The sequence below is a fragment of the Vipera berus genome (assembly GCF_964194415.1).
Source record: "Vipera berus genome assembly, chromosome: 1".
Taxonomy (NCBI): Eukaryota; Metazoa; Chordata; class Lepidosauria; order Squamata; family Viperidae; genus Vipera; species Vipera berus.
The window spans coordinates 269,243,427-269,260,363 of record NC_138202.1 but is presented as its reverse complement, the minus strand read 5'-3'; the positions used below and the strand labels follow the sequence as shown (position 1 = coordinate 269,260,363).

Genomic DNA, 16,937 nt, shown 5'->3' with positions numbered 1-16,937 from the left:
AATTTCTTATTCTAGGTTTCAGTATTTTCAGCCTATATTTTCTGCTCCATGAGTAGCCATCCTCAAACATTTTTAAAGATTGGGATAAACTGTCCATTTTTATAGATTAGCTCAAAAATTGCATCTCATAAATTTTGTTTGATATTTCTGTTCATCTTTTACCATTTTCCTTTTAATTTTGACTGATTATATATATATATATATATATATATATATATATATATATATATATATATATATATATATATATATATATAACCAGCCCATCCACTCAAAACACACCCCCACCCAATCAGAACACACCCACCATTCAAAACACACTCCCACCCAATCAGAACACACCTAATCCCCCACCCAATCAGAGCACACCTCCACCCACAGAACACACCCCCTCTGGCAGTTTAAAAAAGAGGAACAAACAGCCACTACCACATGCTTCTCCCAGAAGAAGGAAGCTGAACCCACCAGCCTGAGGATGACGGATGGGATTCCATCGAAACGTTGCTCCTACACCTTCAATTCTACGCGGGGAAAAACCCGAATGACCAAAGATCCATATATATATATATATATATATATATATATATATATATATATATATATATATATATATATATATATATATATAGAGAGAGAGAGAGAGAGAGAGAGAGAGAGAGAGAGAGAGAGAAAGAGAGATTGTACATATATTATAAGGAACATATAATAATTAGCTGTACTCTTTTTTAATGTAGTATTGTATTACTCAGCTGACAGTTCCGAGATACATAATCCTTGAGGTAAATAGTTCATTGTATGTATGTATGCATGTATGTATGTATGAATGTATACACACACACACATTTAAATACACATAGCAACAGTTTTAAAAACAAAATTAGTCAAGTTTTTTTTTATAGTGAAGTGTTACCTCACTAAAATCCAAGCACACACAAACATGGTGGGCAGTTCAAAGCAGTTGGTTCAATAACCAGATATTCAAGGGTTTTTTTTTTTTGCCCTAGGGAAACTGAGGGTTGGTCTTTGCTCCCCTGCTATATTTAGAAAAACTGTGAGCTATTGGAAAAGAGGAAGGAAGGCAAAAGAAACAAGTAGGGCAGTTTTTCATACATCCTAAACAAGATACATTATTATTGTTTCCCACAAACAAAATGACTAGCTCGTTTAAATAAAAAGAAAGTCCATATTTATGAGAATACAAAGCATGACGAAGAGTTGAGTGAAAAAGCCTGATGCTTCATCAAAATCTGCCTTGCAGCTTCTTCAGTGTTCTTTGCTGTCAAAGAGGCTTCTGTTCTTCTCAGTTCTCCTTGGCAACCTTAAGAATTTCTTTCACTGTTTTTGGTGGTCGTGGTGTCTTAGAGCTTACTTTGCTGATGAAGGCTGTGGAGCAGGGCATCTGCAGACAGTAGGTCAAAAAAGTCAAGATGGCAGCTGGGACAGCCCTGGGCTTTTTTAAAGTGTCTCATTTGTGCGACACAGGAAAAAAAAGGGCCAATGTTTCCATTGAGCACCCTGACATTTCTGATCCAAACATGGATGCTTTTGAGGTGGAAAAGCTGTTTGTTGTTTTCTGTCACGTGACTTTCCATCACTTTCTTTGGAGGTCCACCTTTTCCAGCCTACAAAACTTCAGTTGGAAGAGCTCCTTGTGACATCATAAACTACCCATGAAAATCTCACTAAAGCTGTCTCTTTCTTCAAAAGAAATTTCAAAAATGTTTTTTTTTCTTGACTGGCAACTGACAGAAAAAATATAGAGGTATTTCTCTGCACGGCATTAAAACAAAATCTTTAAAAGTATGGCATAAAGACTCTTTCCTGGCATCTCTTAATGAGGCTTATCTTCTCCACAAAAATCAAACTACTATTCAAATGTGAATTTGACGCGGTGGCTCAGTGGGTTAGGACGCTGAGCCTGTCGATCAGAAGGTTGGCAGTTTAGCGGGTCAAATCCCGAGTGCCGCGTAACAGAGTGAGTGCCTGTTACTCGTCCCAGCTTCTGTCAACCTAGCAGTTTGAAAGCACGTAAAAATGCAAGTAGAAAAATAGGGACCACTACGGTGGGAAGGTAACAGTGTTCCGTGCGCCTTTGGCATCTAGTCATGCCGGCCACATGACCACGGAGACGTCCTCGGACAAGCGCTGGCTCTTTGGCTTTGAAACGGAGATGAGCACCAGCCCCTAGAGTCGGAAACGACTAGCATGCATGTGCGGGGGAACCTTTACCTTTACCTTATTCAAATTTGAAGAACAAGTACTTTCTACTGCCCAAGGAAATGAAGAAACAAGATATTTTTTACAATGGCAAGCCTGATTCAGAACCAGAACTAAATCCTTTAAAACTGTATGTTTAATTGTAATTTATCTTCCCCCTTTTCATATGAAAATACCCTCAGAATGATTTGCATTAGGATATAACAATTCTTTAAGAAAACAACTACAGTATCATGCAACTGATAAGACAACAAAGTACTTCAAAGTAATACGTGAAGATTTCCTTTTGCGCCTCTCCTAACTCAGAATTACCCCACTAGTTTGAAGTGAGCAGATGTAGTATGAGAGAAATATAAGATTTATTGCACCACTGAAACTCTAGCCTGCATCTCTACTCCACATGCTTCATTGCAAAATTTTTGTTTGGTTGCATTGCAACCAGCTCTGCATCATCTTACGAGTTTTATGGTGTGTTTGGGAGCAATTCTGTTAGCCACCCAGATCATCCCTAAATTGAAGGAACTGATCAAGACATTGACAACCCAAGAGTTGTATTAATACAAAAGCCCCCTACAGAAATGAGAAAATTGTTTTGGCTATCCTGAGTCTGTTGGCACATCAGCCCATAAGTACGAGGGCAATTCGGAAATAAAGCTCTGTTTGGTTATCAATGACAGACACTGGCAGATACAGAACTTTTATTATACAAATTAGAAAACTACAACTTTTTGACATAATCGCCATTCAAATTGAGGCACTTGTCATAACGTCTTACAAGGTTTGAAATTCCTTCTGCAAAAAAATCTCCCACCTGGGAATGAAGCCACCCTTTAACAGCATCATGAACCCATTTGATGTCTTTTGTGCTCCTCAGAAAGGAATTTTGGTACCCAACAAGCACAGAACTTGCAGTATCCCAAATTTTCTGTCACTACCTTGTACAAAGCAGTTTGAGAAATTTGGGGAAAGTGTAAAGAAAATGCAGATATCGTGAACTGATGAACTTCACAGATCTTTTTGTCAATTTCCTGCACAAGTCTATCGCTGATTACAAATGGACGGCCACTTCTTGCCTCATCGTGCATTTCAGTTCGTCCAACTTTAAACATGCGACACCATTGACGTATGACACCTTCACTTATCATGTTTGGTCTGTAAACATTGCACAGTTCACAATGAATCACAGCTGCTGAAAGGTTTTTCACACACAGGAATCATATTACTACACGCACTTCACATTTGGCGGGATTTTCTATGGCAGGTTTCATTTTCAATTGATCTAGTGGACAAGTCAACTGCAACACAAACATCTCCTTCCACTCCTCACTGCCTAATGAACAACTGCGCACGGTGCCCTAGGATGGACATTGCTATCCACACCTATTTCTCATACATACTCAAATGGAGTTCTATTTACGAATTGCCCTCGTATAAAGTAGATTAGGCATCATAACTAAATCTAATGAAGTACTGATCTGTCAGTAACAAGAAAGATATAGTCTTTCTTCCAGATAATTGTCATCATGACCAAAACAAATTACAATTGGGATCAATCCATGTGGACCCATATACTTGTTGTTGTGGGGAAAATAGGATGAGGAAGGTATGTTGGGTATACTCGCACTTTATTTGTAAAAAGAATAGAATAGAATAGAATAGAATAGAATAGAATAGAATAGAATAGAATAGAATAGAATAGAATAGAATAGAATAGAATAGAATAGAATAGAATAGAATAGAATAGAATAGAATAGAATAGAATAGAATAGAATAGAATAGAATAGAATAGAATCTGAAAGGAACCTTGGAGGTCTTCTAGTCCAGCCCCCTGCTTAAGCAGGAGAGCCTATACCCATGGTGGCAAACCTATGGCACACGTGCCACAGGTGGCATGCAGAGCCCTCTCTGTGGGCACACACGCTGTCGCCCCAGTCCTAGGCCTTCAGCTGGGTTTTATAAAACCTTTTCGCTTTAGGCCTCCACCACCATGTGCAAAAAAAAAGGTTCAATCAATCAATCAATTTCAACTTCTCGTGGGGAAAAAAAAGATCTCGCAAAGTTGGGATTGATTGATTGAACTTTTTAGGCCCACCCACTCTGCCATTACCACTGCAGCCATGCCCACCCAATGGGCCATGCCCACCCAATTGGCCACCCCCACCCAATAGGCCACACCCACCCAATGGGCCACGGCCACCCATCACCTGACGATACATAAGTGGGTTTTGGGTTGCAGTTTGGGCACTCGGTCTCTAAAAGGTTCGCCCTCACTGACCTATACCATCTCAGACAAGTGGCTGTCTAGCCACTTCTTAAAAATCTCCTGTGATGGAGCACCTACGATTTCTGGAAGCAAACTGTTCCATTGGTTAATTGTCCTCACTATTAATTGTCCTCACTGGCTGAACAACATTACAAGATACTATAAACTATTATGAAGAAGTGGTCTTAGTTACTTCAAGGGTAGCATAAACTCCATTATGGCAGTAAAATATACTAAATAAATATTTGGCATCTTTTCACGCTCACCAATAATTCTCCTCACCAAATTTATCTCCTTTTATTGTAAATTCCTCCCATGGAAAAAATGTTGTTTTGTTTTTCTAACTCTATTTTAAGCTCCATTCTTAAACCAGCACATTTTAACCATGCTTTTCCACTGTCTCTTCTTAACTCAGTGCTCCCTGTAACCTAGAATAGCAAGGCTAGTCAGAAAAATGGCAACTTTGCAGGCAGCACAAGATACCCAAGATCCCAGATCCCACTGCGCCTCTTAGTGATGTTTGACCATATAAACAAAATCATGGAAATTCAGGACATGTCATCCGAGATACTCTGACAACATTCAGAGATGCTGCTGCAGAAATAACTGATGCAAGTCTCTGTTTGTTAGATTGAGCTATTGGGCTCAGCTGGGACTCTTGGTATTGTATCATCTTTTCTACTGCATAACAACCTCACTGGCTGAGCTTTGGGACTCTTTGACCAGGTTAGTGATGGAGTTTTCCAAGCTCATGGCCCTTGGGGATTTCAACCTACTCTTGGAGTGAGGGTCTTCAAGGTGGCTCAGGATTTCATGATCACCATATAAAGGTACTTCAAATGAGAGTTGGAAATCCAAACGTAAGGAAGAGATTTTTTTATCATTTGTGGTGGACATGTGATAAAGCAAAGAAATATTGGAGTAGGATTCATATTTTAATACAGAAGATTCTTAAAGTGGATATAAATATAAAACCAGAAACTTTCCTTTTGGGTTTTATGAAAAAAAGACGGGGGGAAATAATTTGGAACTTTGATGTTATGGCAGCAAGATTACTTTATGCACAAAAACGGAAGGACACTTTGATCCCCATAATGGACGAATGGCTGCAAAAGTTGATGGAGTTAGCTAAATTGGCTAAATTGACTGCTTTGATAAAAGAAAAGAACACAATTACATTTGTTTCTGTTTGGAAACCCTTCTGGACTTTGTGCTTGAGGTGGAAAAAAATAAAAACTTTGATTTGGGGTTTTACTGATTAGATAGATTTGTTGATATAGGAATGGCTAGTTTATACTATTATCTAAAAGTAAAAAGTTGAGGTTTGATGTTACTATCTTATTTTACTGCAAGTCAACACCTATTCTTTCTTTTTCCCTTCTTTTCTACGTTCTTCCCTTCTCTTTTCCCTCCCCTATTTTTCCTATTATTTGTTTTTGTATTTTTGTATTTTATACTATAAACTAATAAAAAAGAAGAATCTTTTAAAAAGGGGAAAAAATATTAGAAACAGAATTTCACAACCACAATGACAGCCATGGACCTAACCCAGGTCATCAAGGCCCGACATATGACAGTGGTCATATCCTAGATCTACTTTTCCTGCAGGAGCAATTGCAAAGTGATTTGAAGTTAGGGTGACTGCTATCATTTCTCAGTCATGATCAGGTATCTCTCTGTTACTCCTGGAATTCTCTGGTGCTTTCCCCGTCTCCACCTGCTGCAGGGAGACTAGACCTACTAAGGTTCTAAAGAAGCTTGACGTGGTCCCTTGATAGCTGCTTGGAATGCAAAGAATATGGAGGCTCTTTGATTGGCGTTCAATTATGTACCCTCTCTCTTCCATAGTTTTCAAAATTCCCCTTAGTTAACCCGAGGAACTGAGGGAAATGAAATGGTTGAAAAGATGCTGAAAAGATCATTGGCAGTTCCCTCCCTCCCATCCAGGACATAGCACAGAAGCATTGTTTGAGCAGGGTCCGTAAGATTATCTGGGACACTATACATCCTCTTCCAGACCTGTTTTCCTTGTTACCTTCTGGGAGGAGGCTTCGTGGTATCCGAAGAACATCCAGATTCAGCCATAGTTTCATTCCATACAGCATTAAACTTGTGAACTCTCAAGCTTCCTCCTTCCATTATATATTCAAGATGGACAGTGTTTAATATTCATTTGTTATGTATATGTAGGGGTGTGGGTCTATACATATGTTTTATATAGTATGTTTAGGTGTGCGTCATGTATGTGTTCACTTTGAGAGTGGGCAACTAAATTTCATTTTTGATGTGTGCCGTTGTGACCACAGAAAAAAAATGACAATAAATCTTATCTTATGAGTGCCACTGGAGGACAACAGAGGACAACGAAGAGTAAACCCAAGCAAATACAAGCCAAAGCCACTATTAAGGCCTACCTAACAGTGCTAAAACTGGCAGTGTTTCTCCATACTTATTGTATCAGCTGATAGTCATCCAGATGTTCAGTTCAAGGTAACCTGGGCTCTCTTGGGAAGTGTTGTGTACTGGGTTCATTGCTTGAGAGAAGAGACAAACTGAGTGAGTTCAGTCAGGAACATTCTTTATTTGCTTGCAGGAACCGAACTGGGTAACAGGGCTGCGAATGCAGCTATTTATACCCTGGCCTCTAGGTGGCGACCAATAGGTTTAAAGCAACCTATTGCCGACCTAGAAGCAGCCAATGGCGGCGCTGGAAACAGGTTGTCTGAGGAGCTGAGAGCCATTAGCCAGCTCCCTGCTTAAGCAACCTTCCAGCAATCAAACCCACCTGATACACTCAGTAAAACAAAGCCCAATACATTACAGGGAGATTATTACATCTGAGGCCATCCAGGAGACTCAGTAAAGGTTCCGTCTAAGTGTCTGGAGATTGGGGGGGGGGGTTTGAATGGAGCAGAACAGGTTTCAACTCTACCTTACCAAGACTGCCTAATTCTGGAGAATTTCCATTTCCTGTTCTGTGTAAGGTTGCACAATTTTGGGGTCCTCAACAACTCACAGCTCCTGTTCAATGTCAGTAACCAGAAGAGCATTTGCAACTGTGCCCTTTCCTGAATCAAAAAATTCTGCCCACTCGTCAGGTAATCAAGGTAATCAGAGCATGTGAATTAATTTTGTTGAAATATTGGTATTGTGCCCATATTGATTTCTTTTTTAAAAAAAAATCTTGCGATGCTGATTGCCTGTTTTGTACTTTTGTTCTTTTTTTTCTTTGCTTTTTTAAATTGCTGTTAGCTGTTCAGAATCATTTGTTTTGAAACCAGCGGCCATACAAATTGAACGAATGAATAAATAAATCCAAGCGGAGTGTTTGCAGAGCTATTATGAGAATGGTTGTGCATTCTGAAATTGTACTTACTATATAAATATTGAGAATAGCAGCTGCCCTTCAATATATCTGTAACTACCAGATTGGAGAAGGCAGCAGCAGTTACCTCTTATACCTTATAGATCCCGTATTAAGCAAGGGGTTGGACTAGATGACCTCCACCGTTGGCCTTCCAGTGCTCAATCATGCGACCATCTGATCCGAGCCCTCACTGTTGTTTTTCCTAATTACTGACGAAGAAAGAGCCATACTGTAGCTACCCCATCCATCTGGGATCTGTAGCAATGCTCTTCGTCCCTAATCCCGGAGATGCAACGAATTCCAAATTCCACAATCCTCAGATCTGTTTAGAATGATGGGAGTTGATACTCAAAGCAGGAGAATCGGTATATCACTAGGCAATCCTGTCGGTCGGCAATCCCTACGAAAAGTTCCGTATAGCTGGTCTTAGGGCTCTGCTTACGCCACCCTGCCTTCCTGCGAAGCAACACCCCGGCGGACGGGCAGCTCTCTTAGCCCGGTGCTCCTCGGCTGTTTATTGACTGTTAGCACGCCTCCAAAAGGGCGCGCAGATGGAAGGAAGGGACCCGCTTTATTTACAGAGCTACCATTGCATTGCATTGCATTGCTTTCCCAGCAATAGCAACTTGCCGTGGCAGCTGCTTGCCGGCTGTAGTAGCAAAGAGCTGGCTTAAAACTGGGGTCAGACCCGCCTTTCCTACCCCTCTATATTCCCACCAACCCCCGAGCTGAGGCAAGTGGATAATGCCGACGGGTATATGAAAAGGAATGGCAGGGAATGGCGGGGGAGCGGCAGGCAGGCAAGGCAGAGTAGGAACCCCTGTCCGGCGACCGCGGCATTTGTTTGCCGAGCAGAGAAGCCTGCGTGCGAATGAATGCCAAAAGCTACCGGGAGAGGTTAAAAAAAAAACTGCAAAAACGTCCACGGCAAAGCCGCGCGTGCCACTTCGAAAGCGCGGGTCGGATCCTGCGCGCCCCGGCGGGAAACGCGCCTCCGACCCCCAAAGGCTACAGTCCAACCGCCGAAGAGTCTGGATCGAAGCTGGGGTGGGGTGGGGTGGGGGTGGGGGTGGGGTGGTCTTCCTGCAGGGGGGGCACCGGGGACGCGGCCTTTGGGGGTCCTCTCTTGGCACCCTGGAGCTTCCAAGGAGCCTCGCCAAGCCTGGAGAAAGCAGGAGGCACGGCATGAGGGGAAACTAAATAAACGCCCAGGGTTGAGTATCCCGGGAGGGGGGAGGGGGAGGAGGGGCAGGGAAGCAGCAAGAGCGCCTAATGGTGTGAGAGAGAAGCGAGCGATCGGAATGATGGCTCAATTAGAAGCCAAAGGGGCCGTTTGCCGGCTGACGGCGAAGCCCGAGCTTTCGACGCAGTCCGGCTTTCCTTCTTGATCCACGCATTTCTCTCGGTCGGCGCCCGAGCCTCCAGCCCGGCTACCCGCGTCCGTGCGGCTCCGAAGGCAATCGGCGACGGCCCACGTGTCCCGGAGCCCGCGAGAACAACGGGGAGGGGGGGGGGCGCTTTGGATTCCTTCCAGTTCCGCCTGGCTTGTTTTTCCTCGCTTTGCTCCAGGTTTTACTTCTGGTTGCCTGCGAAAGCCTTTCGCTCCTCCCTTTTGAAATCCTATATTAGCTGCGGCCAAAGCAGGGTAAGGAACACAGCTCATTGTTGGCAAGGGCTGATGAGAAACTCGCCGAGAAGAGGAAGCCGCGGCTTCGAGTCTGTATGCCCAGCAGCAGCAGCAGCAGCAGCAGCAGCAGCCGCCAGAAGAATTCGTCGCCACCCTCCACCCGGTCAAGCACACAGAGGAGGAAGCGGACCGTCGCCTGCTCTATGCTGGGCGATTTCTGCTGCTGACTGGGTCCAGCAGCGCGTTGGGAGCGAAGGGAGAAAGCGAGCGAGAGAGCCTGAGGTGAGCGGTGGGCTTTTCTCGCGCTCCCTGCCCGAAGCTCCGGGACGAGGACCGGAGAGCACGGGAAAGCATGCCCGAGACGGCCGGGGAGGGGGGAGGAGGAGGCGGGCGAGGGAGAGAAGGGAAGAGGCTTCCGCGGGAGCTGGTAATCCACTTGTTCTTAAATGGCAAGCGGTCCTTAGGCAGACTTTTTAATTCCCGAAGTTGCTGACAAGGAGAGCGGGAAGGTCGGACAGCGCTCTTCCCATCTGTAGTTGCTTATGTAAGGCTTTCCCCGCAACAACAACAACACGCGTGGATTGCTTGTTGTTAGCATTATCTCCGTGGACGAGCGTTGCCGATTCGAAAGCTGGAGGACTAAATAAAAGGAGCGAGAGCTGGGGGTGGGGGCGCGGGAAAAAAAAAGGAGTCGGGAAGCGCCTAGGTGTGCGCGAGTGGTGGCAGAGGGGAGGGTGGCTGCCAGCCGGCGAGGGTGCCCAAGGCGCCTTCCCCGCTTGCCAGTGCTGGCGAATCGGGAAGAATCTCTCTGGAAAGAGAAAAGGACCGACTGGGCTAGAGTGGGGTGGGAAGGGTGGAGATCCAGAGAGGCGACTTCCTGGGGGAGTGGGTGAAGAGAGAGAGGGAGGTGGCGCCCAAGCTTGGGGGGGCGATTGTGGGGGGGGCGCAGGCAGGCAGCATAAATGTTGATCCCTTTCTCTGTAAATATTAACTTTCCGAAGGCTGGAAATGGCAGAGCACATGATGGCCATGAACCACGGACGCTTCCCTGATGGAACCAGTGGGCTTCACCACCACCCGGCGCATCGCATGGGAATGGGACCCTTTCCAACCCACCACCACCAGCAGCAGCAGCCTCACGCCTTCAGTGCCTTGATGAGCGACCATCTCCATTACGGAGGAGGAAATATGAACACAAACAGTGGCATCAGGCACGCCATGGGGCCAGGGAACGTGAGCGGGGGACACCCTCCTGGCAGCATGCCGCCGACCGCGAGGTTTAATAATTCCCAGTTCATGGCACCCACGGTGGCCCCTCAAGGCGGGCCCTTAACAGCCAGCATGCAGTTGCAGAAGCTGAACAACCAGTACTTCAGTCACCATCCTTACCCTCACAACCACTACATGCCGGATTTACTTCCTGCCAACCATCAGCTCAACGGAGCAACCCAGCATTTTCGGGACTGCAACCCAAAGCACAGCAGCAGTGGGGGGGGCGGGGGCAGCAGCGGTGTGCCAGCTTCTGTGCCCCACGTCCCTGCAGCAATGCTGCCTCCCAATGTCATTGACACTGACTTCATTGACGAGGAGGTCTTGATGTCCTTAGTCGTAGAAATGGGCTTGGATCGCATCAAGGAGCTTCCCGAGCTTTGGCTGGGACAGAATGAGTTTGATTTCATGACAGACTTCGTTTGCAAACAGCAGTCTAGCAGAGTGAGCTGCTGACTTTCGTGTAAAACAAAGGACTTTTTTTTTCCATGTGTATGAATGAAAAACATTCCCTCTAGAAACAGTATTTCAAAGGCTTGTAGGAGCTTGAATACCTGGGAAGCAGAGTAAACTATAAACTTGTATCATTTTTCTTATTTTCTGTTTGCTACCACCACTTCTTTATTTTTTAAGCTTGGCCACCCATTTTTGTCCCCCTAACCTATAATAATTTTTAACTGAACCTATCTTTCATATCCTCAGTGTCTCTCTTTCTCTCTCTCTCTCTCTCTCTCCCCCTCTAGTCTCTGCTTAATTTCTTCCTGGCTAACCTGGCAGTTCTTTGAGTGGCTAGCTGCAAACACGGGCAAAAAATAATCTTGTGGATATGCTGTGAGTTATGATTTCAAATGAGGAGAACTGCATTCAGATTCTGAGTTAAAAAAGATTTTTTTTAAAAAAAAAATGCATTAGTTGATTGCACGAACTTCAGTTCAGGATAGATTCCTGCGCAAATACTGCCCTCTTCCTTTGTTTTGAACTATGCATTGGAGTGATGCTAATTTTTAGTCTGCTAAACTGGAAGCTTAGCAAATGTGGGCCAAACCTTCCTTCTTCAGGAAAAATAATACTGTTACTTAAACTCTGCTGACTGTTCCTCTCCCCCATCTGTACAGACAAAAAGTGTGAATGGAATGGTGGTGGGTCGGTGGGAGGTGACTTGCTGGTTTTTATTCTGATTCTATTTTCAACATCCTTTTATTTTGGTAATGTGCTTACATGGTTTATTCAGTACATAGGGGGAAAGAACTACTGTGTTGAAAGCTTTTTAGGAAATTTGACAGTATTTTTGTACATTTTTTTTTCTGAGAACATACTTGTTAATTTATTTTAAGTTGCCAGTGTCCACAAAAAAGTTAAATGCTTTAACTTTTTCCTAGGTATAGTTCCCACTTATTTTTCCTAAACTTATTTTTCTTTCCCACCCCTTCAATTGCCCCCCTCCAAATATTTAGTACATATGACCCTTTTTAACTTGTTGAGCTGTTGGGTTGTGTGAACATTCTGAAGGAGTATTTACTTGACACCATTGTGTGCTATATGTCATGATCAGTGCAGAAGGTAAAAGGATTTAAATCTAATTATGAAATCACAGTCTCATAAGTAACATTGTAACATGCCTGTGTGATTTTATCAAAAGTGGAATTTGCCAAGAGGCAACAACTTGTGATTTGCCAACTTACTTACTATAAATGTAGTTGTCCAGAATTATAATGCATAAAGTATTTATTCTATTTATCTATTAAACTTTAATTTTATAAATACTCTCACAAGTATTCTCAATAACTCTTTGTTCTTCATGCACATGTATTTCTTACTATGTGAAAGGGCTTCATAAAATAAGGATGTAGTAGTTTTTATTCCATCTTTCTTGCATCAAGATAAAAGTGCTCTTAGCCATTTTTTTTGTTTGAAAAACCTACCGGTACATTGCACTAAAGTCATAAGTTTTCACTATAGAGGGATGAAAAGTAGAACACATTGGTAGGAAATGTTTTGTTAAAATTGAATTGTGTTATGGTCTAAAGCTTGGAGGCAGATACTAGAAGAATAATTTCTGTATTTTCACATGGAGATAGTAAAATATTTAAATCAATAATATATTTTATTTCACTTTCTCTTGGTGGGATAATAAAGGTGCTCCCTTCTTGCTTTGATCAGTACAAGATCAGGTATTTAACATTATGTTTAACAAGGCTACAGCAATTAAACACTGACCTGATATCTCACTTTCAAAATTATTTCTAAAGTTTTTTGATTTGGGGCAGGCATTTACAGATATCTCTCTTATACTCAACCAGTTCAAAGCCCAAGTGTCAATTATCATTCTCTAATATTTCTAACCAGAATATAAGGCAGCCTGACAGTATATCAGTTGCTATATTAAATTTCACTGAATTATGTGTACACTAATCAAGCTGGGGTGTGTTATCTGGTGAAACATCTAAAACTGCTTTCTTGAATTCAGCTGTATTAGTGGATTCCCCAAAAGCAGCATTTTTCATCAGGCTTTATCTATCTTATTCCTATAATATGGACCCTGGGTTTGTCTGTGTTATCCAGAACAATGTTTTGTGTAATGTCACAGAAATGCTGCTTGATACCTATTAGAATGGGATAAATTGCTCTTGGATGATGGATGACTAGCAGTAAGCTTTGAGGCAGGGAACTGCATGTGACAGCATTTCCATGCCTGATATGCTTTGATCTTAATACTAGAATCATTTCAAAACATTCCTATTGTATATCAACAAAACAAGGAATATGATGACAAGGACAATTGAACAAGAAAGCAATATTTTGAGTCACGTGTAGTTGGCTTTGCATTTGCTGCTAACTGCATTACTATTATGTTAAGATTTGTTATGTTTGTGTACAGCATATTATGTAGCATACACAGCAAAATTAGAAGCATTGAAATCTTGCAGCAATTTATTTTAAGATGATAACAGTAATCTGCAGCAGTAGCTAAACCTTTATAGAGGTCAAATTTGGATTTTGGCTGATTTGGTCAGGAAAACTGCATACCTGAAGATGTCCAAGAATCTGCAGATCTATAATTACCTAGCCAATTTATTAAAATAATGTTGGGATTCAGCTAGCTTTCTAACTAGCTGAAGTACTGTTGAAATAGTACTTATGAAATAATTAGCTTTGGGATGGTGTTAGGTACATGTACAAAGTGCTTTAAAATTCTTGAATTTAGTAGTTGCTTTTTTTGCAAAGTAAAATATTTCCATTTTAGTTGTTCCATAAGTAGGAACAAAATAAGTATATTTTGGGCACCAGAAGCCCCTTTTTTTCATTAAATTGCACAAAACGTTCCAATCAATGGCAGATGCTATAAAGAGAGAAATACATAAGTTTCGTTAATCATAGTTTAGGGCTTTATTGGGTTTATATTAATTTATCCAGAGTGCACCATGTCTCCCTCACTTCCAGACCACCACAGGTGATTGGACATGTCCTATTATCCAAAGCAATGGTTCTGTCCTAGAAAAACATGAAATACATCCACACATATTCCTTTTCATTACAGTCCTCAGTCACTAGAAGATCAATCATTAACTCTATCCTGCATAAAATTGCTAATCAACATTCTGAAATCCTCTATGACCTACTCATTTAGTTTGAATAAAATTGGAACATAATCAAACTGGCAATCTCAAACGTCCCAACTTTTGGGAAGGAAGTTGGGGGGGGACACCTGATCTGACATGCTGCATCCCTACCACCTCCCCTAAGTGTATTCTAAAAACATTAGCTCGCCCAAGTTAATCAGTGATAATATAAGTGGTGACTAGTTTACTAGCAATTGCCAGGTTATTTTGCAAACCAGGCTGGGAAGAGGGTGCTGGTATTGCATTCTCACTTAGGTTGCTTGTAGCGCAGGAAACCTGACCCCTGTATTTTGGCTCTTTTTCAAAAAGTTCTAATATGGTACACAAGCTATGCTGCTCTTTAAGCCATGACCATAAATAGACACTGTGCTTTATTTGCAATGGAGATCAGTGATAAGCCTCCCTGCGCAGAAGCCACACAAAAGACACTTGTTAGGAAAATAAATGCTGATTAATAAAACAACGTCACTCTCTTGCGGTTGGAGGAAAAACAACAGGCAGAGGCCCTTCCCCACCCCCCACCCCCGGGCTGAGAAAGACATCACATGGCAGTGAGTGATCTGGTTTGAACAGCTCCTCGCAGCTGTTTATGAGGTGCTCAAGAGACACAGAGGAAGAATAAGTTGACATCTATTGTGCACTTTATAATCTGAATGTCTTTTGTATTGGCAACAGCCCGCTCCGGCGCATAAATTGATGCGGGCAGGAAAGGCCAGGTCTTTTAGAGACAAATATTTAATCCCCTAATCTGTTATGGGTGGCCAGCTCTAAAAGGTAAACACTCCTTCTCGGTGAATGTATTAGATGCTGGTGCCATCTGTGGAATGCAGACCGAGGAGAAAAGAATTTCCCTCCCCTCCTTCACATATTCTTGGGAAAGAGTTTACATGCAGGTGGGCTATAGTAAGTTGCAGGGAGGGCTGCCCCCACCCCGTTAACCATTAAGCAAAATAAGCACATGCTTAGGGCACCAAGGGTAGGGAAGCCCCATTGAGATGCTATCATGCCTTTGACTCTTTCATTGCTGCAGTTGACCTTAGTTTCCAATAAACATTTCTCTTTGCATTTTCCTTCATAACGGTTTTATTAAACATTGCATAAAAAGAGTTGAAGACATGCACCTTTTTATGGCCCTACATATAAGTAAATAATATGCTTGCTGCTATTTTGTGTTAAACAATTTCCCCCCCCCCAACCAAAAAAACACCACCCAATATTTAATTTAGTAGTGGAACCCAGCTTGAGAGATAGCCTGGAAGATAACTAAAATTTTAATCTGTTATTTCATCTTTAGCAGTAATTGAGTCTTCATGTATTGTCAATTAAGCTATGGAAAGACCATTGTTGGACTGTCTTAGGGCATCAATTGACCTTAATCAACTGGCCCAGGGGAGGAGGGAGGCTTTGAAGGGCAATATAACATCCTGGTGAAAAAGAAGTATTATATTGATTGTCATATCTAGCAGAATTCACTATTTGTAAACACTGCATTAATTTTTTTCAAGAAAGAATCTCCATTGTGATACCTACTTGAGAACTGCTTTTACAGAATCTTACTCCTTAATAAGTGACAGGTATCAGCTTAAAATGTTTTTGCTCGTGATAACACTTTAACAAATCCAGAGGATGGGTCTTCCCTCAAGAAGGAAGAGAATGGTTTCTGTGGACTATCTGCTAAAAAATACCTTTGTTTCCAATAGATTTTTGTAAAGGAGATAAAAACGAGAAGTTTTGAATGCATGATAAACGTTATTTGGTAATATTCTTGGGGATGATTATATAGAAGGAAAAGATAGATGTGAAAGAAAACAGAGTGAAAATGGAACAAGTGCGGAGAGTTTTAAGTCCTGTGTCAAAAAGTATTAGAGGATACATTTCTCAACAGAACAGAGGTAAACTGGACTTAAGGATAGGAGATATATAAGCTGCTTCAATGTGTTACAGGGTATCACAAAAGTGTGTGGATCTAACTAGAATTAAAGAGGATGGTTGATTGAATGAAGTGAAAAGCCTGCACTTGAGTGGAAAAAAAATGCTTATATTCGAATTATATTTGAAAACCGTAAGGATGAAAACAAATTTTATGTTTACATTTACATTTATTTATACTTATATGGCTGCCCATCACATCATATTATGTATATACAGAAATAGTTAGCTGCAATTAATATGTCAAAGAGAGCAAGCAAGAGACAGTTGTTCTATTTTTCCTTCCCATCCAAGTCTGGAACCATCAGGTGCTTTTCCTGATCCTTCTGTCTGAGGACAACTGGAGTTTGACCCTTCTGTTTTCATTCTGTCTTTGGATCTGGCAAAATTACCCTCGGTCAATCCTTGTCACCTCTCCCTCTTCCTGATAAGAACAGCAAAATGGAAGGTAATTTCTTTTCCTTTTTTATCAACAGGAATTTTTCCTAATTTCCTTAGCTGTGCAAGAGAGCCTCTTTCACATACTGTGGTCTTCAAAAAAGCCACTTTCTTCCTCAGATCCAGAATTGCTGACTGGTGATTTTGACTTGGGAGGGCATCACAAATTTGTATTTCATCTGCCGCCTCCCAGATAGAAAATTTTCT

The 16,937-nt window shown here is 42.0% G+C and overlaps 1 protein-coding gene across 1 annotated transcript; it reads left to right on the top strand.

Moving 5' to 3' along the window:
• The first annotated feature begins 9,155 nt into the window (after window positions 1-9,155).
• CITED2 (Cbp/p300 interacting transactivator with Glu/Asp rich carboxy-terminal domain 2) lies at window positions 9,156-12,508 on the top strand. The gene is made up of 2 exons (XM_081328290.1): window positions 9,156-9,756; window positions 10,476-12,508. The coding sequence occupies exon 2, from the start codon at window positions 10,483-10,485 to the stop codon at window positions 11,197-11,199; it is 717 nt and encodes a 238-aa protein (XP_081184416.1). The 5' UTR covers window positions 9,156-9,756; window positions 10,476-10,482; the 3' UTR covers window positions 11,200-12,508.
• Window positions 12,509-16,937: the final 4,429 nt, after the last annotated feature.

Bases quoted from the DNA above. Each gene is read 5' to 3' on its own strand.
- CITED2 (XM_081328290.1), top strand. From the start codon at position 10,483: ATGGCAGAGCACATGATGGCCATGAACCACGGACGCTTCCCTGATGGA.